Source organism: Vanellus vanellus, assembly GCF_965231255.1.
Source record: "Vanellus vanellus genome assembly, chromosome: Z".
Taxonomy (NCBI): Eukaryota; Metazoa; Chordata; class Aves; order Charadriiformes; family Charadriidae; genus Vanellus; species Vanellus vanellus.
In genome coordinates this window covers 64,143,167-64,156,527 of record NC_138908.1, presented here as the reverse complement: position 1 = coordinate 64,156,527, position 13,361 = coordinate 64,143,167, and the positions used below count along the sequence as shown (strand labels likewise).

General features: G+C 37.9%; 1 protein-coding gene across 1 annotated transcript in view; it reads left to right on the top strand.

Moving 5' to 3' along the window:
- MAST4 (microtubule associated serine/threonine kinase family member 4) overlaps positions 1–13,361 on the top strand; it is a gene marked incomplete at its 5' end in the record, with an annotated part of 235,002 nt that overhangs the window by 163,404 nt on the left and 58,237 nt on the right. Inside the window, 3 exons of the mRNA XM_082497946.1 lie at positions 6,630–6,699; positions 9,846–9,866; positions 10,611–10,689. Coding sequence (XP_082354072.1) covers positions 6,630–6,699; positions 9,846–9,866; positions 10,611–10,689 — 170 coding nt within the window. The remainder of the gene's footprint in view (positions 1–6,629; positions 6,700–9,845; positions 9,867–10,610; positions 10,690–13,361) is intronic.

The following is a 13,361-nucleotide window of genomic DNA, read 5'->3' as shown; positions in this document are numbered from 1 at the left end:
GAATGTTTTCATCTTTGATATCTGCAGAGCAATTATTTAGAAGTCTAGCTGCACCTTCTGAAACAATGTGCCATTACTTCAGACCTCCTGAAGAGCTCAGGTGGCTATTAGGTAATTTTAACAATCTGGATTGGAGTTAGCCAAAACAGGTTGGATGTGAGAAGTATTACTCTATTTTAGCAGAAAAGCTTCTTGAACATAATCATAATTCTTCAAGGTGCATTTTAGACCCACATTCTTCCTTGTAGTCCTGTTTTTCTCCCAGATGCAGTCTGAACTGAAGGCACTGACTGTACTCTGGTTTAGATAGACAGTCTTTGAGGAGGACCAGTGGTCCAAGCTTGGGGTGGTGATAATTGCCCCATATGAGAAAGTCATATAGAGGTAGGTCTCAGTCAGATTTTCTTCCCCCCTCCACAATTTTCATTGTTTTCTGTGGAGGTAATAGAGGATTGTTCCTACACAGGAGTCTGTTGTTAATCTTTACATATGCAAGCTGTATTGGACAAACACTGAGTATTTCTATAAAGCTTTTTAAGTGTTAGCCTTACCATCTCAGTCATTCTCAGATTCATGTGGTAGGATGGGAGGGAGCTTGGGAGGATGGCAGGATGCTTGGGATGCACACAGAGAGGTATAGGGTCTGAGACAGGGTTAAAAAGGGGATAGGAAAAAGACAATATATACAGTAGATATATAATATGTTATATACATTAATTACTTATACAATACATGTAATGCCCTTTTCCTCTGTGCAGAACCTGTAGCGACCTGTGGAAATAATTTGTGTTTGTGGAAAGTCAGATTTTAGTTTGCAGCTGAAGTCTCCCACTATGACTTATGCATACATTTAAAGATCACAAAAGACTTCACGAATAATATCAGCTTCCACTACATAGACTTTCACTTTCTTATGAAAATAGAAACCAAATCTATACCCGGTCATTTCTTGGGGTGCAAACCTTCATCGTTATTAGTAACTGTCTTAGGTTAGTTGTTTGGACATCCTTTGCCTTTAGTGTCCTGGTTGGAAGCTGTTAAACCTACTGAAAGATCCTCTTAATTTTTGCATGAACTGTGGGTACATTCAGAATTATGGGGAGCGAAGGGTTGCAGCATCAGCTTGGACAACATCTGATGCCCTGATCACTAATGGGCTTTTCCAGCTGACTGCCTGCTGCTGCGTAGGCAGGTCATCTGCACCACCCAGCCTGCAAAATGCATGATTATAATCTCAGCAAGTCAGGGCATTCAGATGTCCCCACCTTAGTAGTCACAGGATCTTGTTCCTGTGGGTGATACTAACCCCTAATGATTAATAGTTGCATGTGGTGCTGTTTCATTGTGTCTGCTGTAGGAACAAGATTTAGCTTTTAGGAGCAATGCTGTAAATTTTACTTGGCTGTATTAGAGTAAAATGTTTCAGTGCTGAAATGAGAAATATTATGAAGTGGGAGTGGAGGTTATCAGTAGAGTCCTCAGGTTTTGATGTTGCGGCCAAACCTTTTTAATCTTCTCATGAGTGATGTTGGCATAAAATTACTGTAGCTGATGTAAATTTGGAAGACATCGAGTATGAAACAGCATTGGGAAACTGTGTTGAAGTGATTGAATGATCTTGAGGACTGGAATAAAAAAAGTATAAAGTTACATAGCAACATGCATTATTTTGTGCTGGAGGACCAGTAACAGAAATGTCTGCTGTAAGCTGTGGACTCATCTATCATAAGGAATTTAGGGAAGGACCTGGCTGCATTTTCTGGATCAGATGATGTTTGCAAGGACAAGTCTAGTGTAGCTTCGAAAATCAAATCTCCAAAGATGTCTAAAGGAAGTAATTTTCAGTTGAATTTGGGGAGATTTCATGCCACTGTGCAATGTTCTGGTTAGATTTCGCCTGGGATACTGCGTGCTTTTATGGTCATGCATGGTCAGCTGGGATCATGTGGGGAGAAAGGCTGGGAGGCTAGAATGTGAGAGCTTTTTGTGTAAGACTGGAAGACTAGTCCTTGCTCACCTTAGCAACAGGAAGACTGAAAAGCCTGTATTATCTTCTAAATCAGTCAGAGGTGTTTTCTTCATGGAATGGGAAGGGAAATACATGCTGGCTGTATATACCAGGACATAAGAGTTCCTGAAGAACTGTTCACTAAGCATGGCAGGGACAAACATGACCTTTCCTGTTGGATTCAACAAATTTATGAATGGAATTAAATGATGCAATTGCCTAAAGCAAAATTTAAGGCCAAGGAGGTCTTAGCTCCACTTATAATCCTTATTCTAGGATTTTCTTTTAGGTCTGCCTAGACCATTCTAGGCAGGCACTGTTAGCATGTTGACGGCTAATATTCTGCTCTCACTACATTAGGACTTACTGCCTGCATCAGGTGTTTTTGTTTATAGATGTACTTCAGGTAGCTACGTGGAAGTATAGTAATGAACAAAGCTGTTTCCACCATATATTTTAGTTGCGTTAGGCTTTGAATCGCATTGGAGGCATTTGTGTATGTGCATCAAGTTTAGTTAGTTTCCCTAGATTTTTAACCTTAATCCTGTGGTTTTTGTCTTGAGATAGATGATAATGAGTACTGGCTGACTACAGTGTACTTGAAGCAAAGAAGAATCATTTTCATATACAGCTTCTCTACTGTTCTGCTTTAGCTACGGTGTGCGTTGACTAGATTTTGGGGAAAGGAGGGCTCGGTTTGTAAATGAACAAGGCCTTAGTGTGTTTTCATGGTGAAATGTGGGAAAGCTGAAAGCTAAAGATTAGACAGGGTTCTGAATATAATTTTTAAAAAGAGAACATATTTAAAGAAAGAAAAATAATGCAATATTTCAATTATTTGGACTGTTGTCACATGTATAGTAATACGTGTTTTGCTAAAATAAAAATTTTAATTCTGTCTTGGCTTTTGAGTAAAGTAGAACTGTTATACCCATTTCAGAGCATCTCCTACTAGTTTAGGAACAGGAGAGGAAAGTGTAAGTGGTAAGTTACATGCAGATACAACTGACTTTTAAATTAAATCCCATTAAAACATAGAACTGCCAGTATTTTAGTAGTGGTCAGAACATGCAGAGAATCCTGGCAAATAGATTTAAGGAGCATGCAGGCCTTTCTTGCTGTTACTGGGGAAAGTCATTTGCTGGTTTGAAGCATAATTAATCCAGGTTTTGTAATAGCTTGAGCTCCTCACCTCTGCGTGGATCTCAGTGAAAAGCACCTGCAGAAGTATTAAAAATTATTCTGCTGCCCAGCTGTGTTTTCTGCTGACTGGCACTGTTTGTGATAGTATGAAAGTCAGACCTGTAACTGTTGGTGGACGGTTTCTTGTGTGTTCACTTCACAGCGTGGATTCACCACCGAGTGAAGTGACACAGAGGAATGTGTGACCCATTGTTATATTATATTACTGTGGTGCTGGTGCTGATGTACTGTGATTCATTTTAAAAGACCATCAAATGACATCAAGACTTCAAGCTGGATTTGTCTTTGATCCATCAGAATTTGGGATAACAATCATCATTAATCTGTTGTTTCCTCAGTACTAACAGAAAGTCATTGCATCTGAAACTCTTTATTTTGTAAGTAGACAGCTATTAAAAATACATTAATAATACAGTGACTGTAATATATGCCTTTTTAAAAGATTTAAAACATCTTCCCTCTGTGGCAGACACAGGACTTCTTGAAGCTACTTACAAAACAATCCCAATTTAATTAGTTTCAATGTAGTTTTCTTAACAATAGCTGCTTGCAAAATGAGCTACCCCGTGTGTCGTCATGAGGTAGGGTATTGTTTTGGTGTATTGGTTGTCTATGCATTGTGTCTCCCAGAGGATGCTGGAGTTAATTACTTACCTACTGCTGGACCACCGGTCAGGTTTACTTTACCAGGTCAGAAACATCAACAGTAATCTCAGCAGCCTAGACATACCCTAGGACTAAAATGTACAATAGCCAGCAGATCACAAAGAACAGCGGGATTTGACTAATAGGCAAGCACTGCACATATGGACAGAGAATTAACTGGCATTGGTTTTTGTTTGAAAGTCTCCCAGGTATTGACTTGCAGATGGGTGGATGAGTGCCATGATGGATGAAGGTCACGTATAGGACTCTGCTTCTAACCTATCTTGCTTTTCTGGAACACCACACCTTAAACCTATAATAGCACTAGCTGTTCCTCCAGCCATTTGGGGTTTGGATTTTCATCCTCTGTTTCCAGGCTTGTCTGAGTTCTTAGACTTCTAGATAAACCTGCAGGATTTAGTATCCAAGTATTACGTATGTAGCTTTACCAGTTTTGTTATTTTAAAAGCGCTTTTGCTATTGGAAATAGTACTTGCAAATTTATTTTCCTAATAACAGGATCTGATGCTCTTCCTGAGTAAGACTTTGACTTCTTCAGGTTTTGTCCGTAAGGAACTGACCTTTGTTGATTCTAGCAAGGTAGCCTGCAGCATTGTGTCTCCTCAAAGCGACTGCAATAGTACTGCATTCTTCCACCATATTTTTTGCTTCTATGTGAAGTTTACGTGTGTGTTCTAACTAACTAATAGACAGTTAAGCATGTCCTGGATGTGTGTTAAATATGTGTGTATATCCATATATAACTTTAAAATAGCTATCAAAGGAAAGGGATTTGTTTACAAACCCCCATATGCTGGTTTGTCAAATTATTTCTTGTCAAAAGCTGTTTACATCTCATTGTGTAAAGCCTAATTCTCTGGTTTTCTGCCAGAGATTAAGGTAACTTCTTTGTCTTTTTTTTTGGTCTTATCTAAGTCCACAAAACACTCCAAATTAGCTACTGCACTGGAAAAATATCAGCTTAAAGTTTGTGACCATGTTTTATCTATAGTGTTACAATTTTTTTTACTGTATCTTTATTAAGTAAGCTGTCGTAACAGCAAAAGAAATCCAGTTAGCTGTTAAATTAAATGAACTGTTGATGATAGTAATTTGGTGTCTACAGTTCATGCAGGATAAGAATAAATTGTGTTGGTCACCAAATAAAGATTGAAATCTGTGCCACATATGCAGCTTTTCCCCTTCCCCTCTCCCTTCAGGGAACAAAAATCCTTACCACCTTGAAATTACTGAGGCCCTCAGAAGTGCCTGAAGGGTAATGAAGAAGCTGGGGTCTTGAGGGGGAGGAGGTAATGTCAGAAGGACATAATTCAGCTGTGATAGATAAATGGGCAAAAAAAAGTTGGAGGTATTGGCCAGCGAGGGTGTAATCCTTGTCTCTCGGGACCATGGGAAGAGCAGCTGCGAAGATGTGATTTAAGCATAGCTCAAAAAGGATCTTGCATCTGCTTCTAGAGAGAAAAAAAAAAAAAAAAAAAAAGGCAAGGGTGTGCGTGTTCTGAGTTTGCTACCTAATGGCTCCATGATCGTGCTTTCTCATATAGAAGTAATGGGATCTGTTAAGGACATCACTGTGATAAATGCAATGTTAATTCAAAAATTTGAGTGAGATCAAGGCTACTTAAAGTCCTTTTAAGGACTCATTCTTTTGTACTGGCTTTTTCACACGCTGGTAGTAATTTTCTCCTCAAAAATTAAATGTTTATTCTAACTGGGTACATAGAAGCTTTTTTTATCTGTTGCTTAATGTTGTGGGCTGATTTATGTCCAAAAGTAAAATGCTACAACAAATACATTACATTTTCTTTAACATATTGTTGTTGCAGTCCGTTCGCTATTTAAAGAAAGATTGACTTTTAGATGTATGCCAATGCTACTTTAAATCAAATCCTTTTAGCTTTTGGTGGTTTTGTTTGTTTGTTTATTTTTTTATTGTTTTGGTTTGTGGTGTTTTTGTTTTTTTTTTTTTTTCAGGGTGGTCTTTATTTTTTCTTCAGGTACTGTGTCTCCTCTAGTTGTAGGTGCTGAGGGGTAGAGGTGGCAGGAGCAGCTTTTGGCAGCTGCCTTCTTTCTGTGCTCGTGCTGGTCAGCAGGAGCTAGGGTGCTTTGATATGAAGAAGTAACAGACCTTAAAGTTACAACCTGTTCACAATGTGCAGTTGCATCTCATCACAGAGGGTGGTCGCCTTTCCACACCTTGGTCTAACAGAACTAAGGGAAAAACATTTCGGTGTGTCTTGTCTGCTTGTTTGTTTTGGAGCTCGGAAAAAAAAGAATTACAATGAAAAAATCACAGTAAAACTCCTGTGGAAATGCTGTGGAGACTTTGTGTAAGGGCTAAATCAGGTTGATTATGATTTTTCTATCTTTCAATTGTTTTGTGCAATTTAAAAAAAAAAGCCATGTTTTTGACATTAAAAATATGTTTATTTCAAGCTAATATACTGTTTTTTTTCAATTTTATTCTCAAATTTGAGAGTTCTAAAATTAAAGGGCTAAATAGAAGTTTTTCTATGAACTATAAAATTTGATAACTAAAAATCATATATAAATAAGATGTGAATTGAAATACGATTCTGTTTCAGAGTTTATTTTCTCAGAGTCTGTGAGAGACGAAATTATGTAATTGGTTTCTAACCTGCCTGGAAATGCTTGGATTAGTATGTCTGAATGTTTTTAGTTGGTTGGTTTTTTGTTTGTTTTTTTTTTTTTTTTCTCTAATAATTAATTTTTTGTGTATCACCTCCAACAGGAAACAGTCCTCAGGATAGCCCTAGGAATTTTTCTCCCAGTGCCTCAGCCCACTTTTCTTTTGCACGAAGGTAAGAGGTGGTTGTAGTATGCAGCATGCATTTTGCATAGAGGAAATGTTGCTGAACTCAAATATTAAAAGATGATTGCAAATACACCTGTCAAGTCTGTCACATAGAATGACAAGTGTTATCTCACTTATGAACACTTTCCTAAACCTCAGTTGCAACAAAGTTGTACTGGATGATTGATATAATGCAAGCATACCTTTTTAAATTTAAAAAACATAGATATATTTTTTAAGTGACGTAATTGTAGTACATCCATTTCAGACACTCTCTCCTCAACCAGTGAAATATGGGGAAATTTTAAGCTACATCTACAATTTTTGTTATTTTTTTTCTTGATGTTGTAAGAAGTGTATCTCTTAAAAGAGCGTGATTATAGAGGTCCTGAGTTCATGTCCTGATTTTTACTAGCAGTAGGAATACCATCCCCATACCTTTAATACAGACCTTCACCTGTTTCACTATCTGTACCACTGAGACGGTCAGCTCTGTCATAAAAGTGTTGTGAGGATTAATTAATGCTGGTAGAATTTTTGAAGATCTAAAGTGAATTTGAAGTGGTCTATGAAGTAAATTATTAAATGAACCATAACCAAAGTTGATAGCATATCCTGGGAGACTGCCTGTTCGTGCCAGTGTGGTTCCCTGTCACTTAACACCTTGTCAGCCTACCTCAAATAATAAGTTCATTAAGTCTAAGCCTGGTAGGCAGAGTTCATGTGAGCATATACAAGAGCATATACAACACAAAAAATGAAACAGGAATGCTGTGGCTTTCTTTGTCATTAAGTAGTGCCAGACATGTAACTGTTGCATTTGCAGTGAGACGGCACTTGCCGCTATGGTTTTACTTCCTTCTATTTGGGAGTTCAGGAAAGTAGCACACAAGCTCTCAAGAGTAAGTGCAAGAAAATGGCTTATCTCTTTTTAAAAGCTGCAAAGGAGAGAAAACTTTACTTGTGTATTAATTTTATCTGAATCTAAATCATCTGTGATAGTAGATCTTGTCAATCTTTCTTATAGCGTATGATGTCACTTCTTTAATCAACATGTTAAAGTTGAGTGCTTCTTTTGCATCTGCTTCTTGATAGCTTTCCTTTTTTTTTTCCTTTTTTGTTTTTTACAAACTTTTGTTTGTAAGCATATTTTTAGAAAGATTCATTAAATCCAGAAATAGCTTATAATGGAGAAAGCAGATGTGAAAGACTGAGCATAACTTAGAAATACAGCAGGCAGGAAGTAGTTTTCCTTTCCCACCTGTAATCAACAGAAAGTTTAAATCATGGTTTTTTGCAAACTTTAAAATTCAGGAGGAAAAAGTGAATTTGTTTACCAATGTTCCATTTGGATTTTGACCATTTTTAGAGCCCTGTAATGGGCTCCAAATAAATTATTCAATTAAAGGAATGCTAACACAAGAAGTTTCTGTGATTTCAAAATATTTCACCACTTCAGGAGGACTCAAGAAACTTCATTAGAGCAATTTTCTATGAAAGCTGATTTTATTCTATGTTTATAATGAAAATGCCTGATGACACTTAAGTTTAAAACAGTGTTAATGTAAAATTTTCATATGAATTTGGTATGCGTCTTGTGGTTGTCTTCATATAAACTGTGATGGGATGCATTTTGGTAGTAAATGACTTGTGGTTAATGAGAGCAGTTCTCAGGCTTGTGACTTTATACTTTTCCTGTTAAGTTTTGTAAATTTACTGGCAATACAAAGGAAGGGAAGGACAGTGTGTGTGTGATAGAAAAGGCCGAAGGAGCAGAGGCAAGGTCATATAGGTGTATTGATACTCCTTTTCCGTACACTGCCCCCAAGTCAGTGGGGATATCAAAAAGCTAGGGAAGCGTGAGGAAGTGGTTTGGAAGCCTCCTGTGGGAAAGAAGGGCTTCCTAGCATAGCTGTTTCTGTCCTTGAGTCATCAGCTGCTGGTCATGCCACAAAACAGCAGCAGTGGGAAGGTAGCCATCTGCCATGCTGTCAGCTGGTGCACCAGGCTGTAGGCAGCCTTCCCCCAGGCCCTCATCAATGAGCAGGAGTGTCACCTTCCTCTGCCCACATCTGGTGGTGTCATCAGTGCCCAGGAATAGCCTGTGTCTCTGGTAGGCACCACTTAGGCCTCTTGTGCTGGTACATAGAAGTCCAGCATCTACAAGCCCATGGGTAGGTGGTAGATCCTGCTTTCCAGAGCTACTGGGAGGTGGGTAGGACCGCACTGTAGCGCAAAGACAAGTGGTGTATGAGAGTCCAGGGGAAAATACTGTAGGGACTTGCTACCCTTTTTTTCCCTTCTTCCCTCATGGATTCCTCCTATTCTCCCATCTTTGCTTCCCAGATAACTTTCCTTGATATCCCATCCCCACTCCCGATGGTCCTTCTGTGTGAGAATTGCTATGTGATGCAGGAACCCTGTTCAATATGATGTATTCAGTGAGGAGGTACTTTCTGTCTCACAGCTGCAGAATATATGGGTCTCACCCATATTTAAATACCTCCCAAGTTCTTGTTCTTTCAACTGTCAACATATTTAGCTTGGGCAGCTGAGCCAAAACGAAGAGAAAACTCCTTTTGGAATTGTTCATTTGTCTGGAGGTAGCTCATGCATACCTGGGGGAAGGGGAGAAGGGAGGAGAATTAATGAATTAAAAACAAAATTTTGGAGGAGGAGGAGGAAGTTTTTTTCCAGAGTTCAATCTTTGAAACCGTCAGCAGTCCCTCTAACACATGTTGTCTTTGTATTTTAACAGTAATTATGTACTGCAGTGTTTTTTCTCACACTGTGTGTATTCAGAGTCCCAGAGACTTGGGTTGAAGCTTGTGGATTGATAAATGGGAGTAGGAAATAAGTCATTAGAATGGAGAGAAGCAAGGGGGTTTTGAGACAGTTAGCTTGAAGGGTAGGGAAGCTGCATCAAGAGGTTTAAGGTTCCTGATTTGGCATGACTTCTGTTCTCCTTTGTGGAATTATACTTTTTGTGTAAATCAGACTTGAGAGATTATAATTGTACTGGCTGTAAAACAGCTTCAATTATTCTTTCTCCTTTCCCCCACTATCATATTGTTTGTTAATAAAAACCTGTCCTGTTATTTATTTATGTATTGCTTTGCTTTTTTTAACATATTTGATACAATTGTACTCCAGTCATGGGCACCGAAATGACAGGTAAGTGTTACCTCCTCAAAAATCCAAACACAGCTCCCATAGTTGTTTTTTGGTTTGTCACTTTGAATGTTCAATTTCCATATTGTCAGTGTGTAGCTAACCTCAAGCATTGAAGAACAGAAATTGGTTTTGGTTATGAGTTTTTTTATTATTATTCTGAGTGAGCATGATTTTTGCTGCAAAATTATTTTTCCTGTTTTACATCTCTAACATTTAACAAGTTTGTTTTTACGTAATCATTCTTTGCAGCTCTTTGACATTAGCCTGGTAGTTTGCTGGTATCTTCTGCTGATGTCACTTAAGACAGTGCTACACTTGTATTTCAAGCAGGCTGTGGTGGTTATTCTGTGGTTCAGATCATTGTGTTTGCATTGATTCACAAGTTTTTCATTTGCTTCTCATTAATTTTCTTCTGATGGACCTGGGAGTTGTGAAGACTCCCTGTGGTCCATTTATATGTGTATTAGTGAGACACAAGTTCTACGGAGCTGTTTGTTCACTTTCTGATTGTTTCATCTCATAGATTTTTAGCTAGAAAAACAGACTAAAAAAAATAATCTGTAAGCCTAAGTCATCCTTGCTGAATGCTTGTTTATTGTGGTCCCCTGTGAAAGTTTACTCTTTATTAAAAACCCAGTTTGTATCATGCTTTTGGAATGCAGTTTTACACAGTAATACTTCCACAGATGTTTTTTATATTAGGATACTGCAGTGTTCATTTGACTAACCTAGGTTTCACAACAGGACTGATGGTCGCCGCTGGTCTTTGGCTTCTCTCCCTTCTTCTGGCTATGGTACAAATACACCCAGCTCAACTGTTTCTGTAAGTACCCACTTTGCTGTGCTGATAGATTACTATTCCATGCCTTATCTTCTCAAATGTAGCTTGCTTCCCTTAGGAGAAGGCAATGTAGGTTTTGTTACTGTTGATAGACTTTGAATTAATATGGGATACAAAACTGCTTTACTTCACTGAAATAGAAGAAAACTTTAGGCAATGTGTGCTTTGCTTAGAGCTATTTTCTGGCAGTGAGTAGTGTTTAACTGCCCCCTTTTGATCTATGGTCAGTAGAAGAGGAGGCGTACTGCCTTAACCATATGGTAGTTAGATATCAAATCTTAAGTGAGGCTGCCTTGATAAGGAGAAGAAGGAAAAACCACTATATGACATGATTCATCCATCTTAGGTTAGACTGCTATCTTATGATGGGATGAATCATGCATTTGCTTGTCTTTTTTTTCTTTGGTGTTAGTGAGATGTTAGCGCGTGATAATAGGTTAGATATTTAGCATTTTAGATGGCTATAGTTAGAATAGAAGAATCCTTTGGAATACATAATAGGATAAATGTAAGTCTAAATTGTTATTTTTTGCCTGCTAGAGCAATCCTTTTGATGTGATTTTTGTATCAGCCCCCCTGCCATGCAAGTACCATCTGACTCGTGATGTGCATGAGATCCTGCTTCGATACTTAGGAGTTAGGCAGTGAGAGAAGTATGAATCTGTATTTTTGCACATTATGCACACATCTATTCTGGAGAGGAAGTACTGAGTCCTGTTACAACATGGAACTGAGCTGTCTGTTGTGATAGTCACACCTGAGAGACTGGTGAGATAGATCTGTGGAGGAAGCCTGCTTTGGAAATAGCAAGTAGTTGGCATTTTGATGCTTACATTACATCTTCTGCAGTAAAGGGCTTGGTCCTTGTAGATCCAACTATGACTCTTCAAATTTTTTTGTTTTGTATCTTCAGCCTTTTTTTTTTTTTAACCTTAAGTGTTGCAACATTAAAAAAAGTACTTTTCCTCTTCCCCTGGATGTGTTCTGTTTCTCTTGTGAAATAGTTGAGTTCCACATCCTATACACTGATGAAATGTGACGGTTTTATGTTATGATCAACTTACTTTATTTTTGTCTACAAAGGCTTCTGGAAAGTCAAGTCAATTCTTGCTGACTTAAAACCAGGTTGGGGGATTTCATGTGTCTTAAGAGCTGTTCCTCAGCAGCACTGATTTTTGACCTCTACTTTCCTTCCTGTGTAGATCTTACTTTTGCCAAGCAAGTTGCTTGGTTTCGCATTAATTGCCTAACCACTTTACATAGTACATGCTTGTACACCTCTTGTTGTAACTAGATCAAATATGCTGTGCTCTTCACTTAAAGTATATTGGCATAAAGGAGGTTATGTCAGATAATAAGTAATTGCCATAGCAACGCCATCATTGTTATAAGAAACAGGCTTGTGCTAGAAAGGAAATGAAAAGCTGTGTCAGAAACATCAAAACACAGTTTTAATTTTCAGTGTGTACTTATATGATTTTTCTTTGACATCTTCAATTTTAAAATGATAATTCCAGTTCATACACTTCTTTTCCACTTAAGTTTACTAACTACTGTATGTATGCTGGAATGCGGGGCAGTTTTACATCATTTTTGCATTTCTTATGAAAAAATACGGTGCTGTCATTTATGGACTTAGATATCTTAACTTCTGTAATCAATTGTTATTCCTTGATATTTCCTGACTAGACCACATCATGTGAATATTAAAATAGATGTCTTCCCTAGCATTGAACAGTTTCTGACTTCTGGAAAGAAACCTGTTTTTCCAATAAATAAGTTTGAATTTTGTTGGAGAAACCAGCAGTAGAGAATTCATGCCATATATTTTTCATGGTTAGGTTTGTTTCATTTCTCCAAAAATCCTCTGCTGCTGGTGAGCCCAGCAAAAGCGCTGGGACAACCTCTGAATTTTAAATCTAGCCACTACTTCTTTACTGGTTAGTAGAGATGCTTTTCACTTTTTCCACCTTTTTTTTTTTTATTATATTACCTACTGGATGATGTATGTGAATCAGAAAATGAAACTGGAAGTGTTCCCATCTAATAGGTTTCATGTACTTTTTCAGAATCTGAAACAGCCAGCTCTATGCAACCTGCTCCTCCATATTCTTACAAATTCTTAAAGCCAGTGAGACACTACTTCACAAACAATAGCCTAAGTGTACATACAGAAAACTCCCTTTTCAGTGCTGGATAAATTATTCCAGAGATGTATCAACTGGAGATAAGCAGTTTTTACACATCACAATAGAGCACAACTTTGATCTTTACAAGCAACTGAAAATCAAAGCAAGGGCAGAAGGGTCTGTGTTAATCACAATTATGCTCATGTGAATGTAGCTCACAATTTCTTGTTAGCCTGTTTTTTCTTTAATATTGGAAGTGAAGAAATTGATGGAACTACCAATTTAATAGAAGCTTGTGATTTTAGAAGTGGTACGAGTACCACATATACCAGTTTTCACAGCCAAGTTGAAATTAAATTAAAATATTTCCTGCTAAGATTATTCAACTGAAAAGAAACTCTGTGTGTCGTAATCTAGGAAAGTTGGATCAGATCGTGGCAGTTATGAGATGCAGTTGATTGTCTGAGTTTGGGGTTACATTAGCTGGTATTTGCTGCAAATTTCCTTTTCTGTGTTGGAAGAACA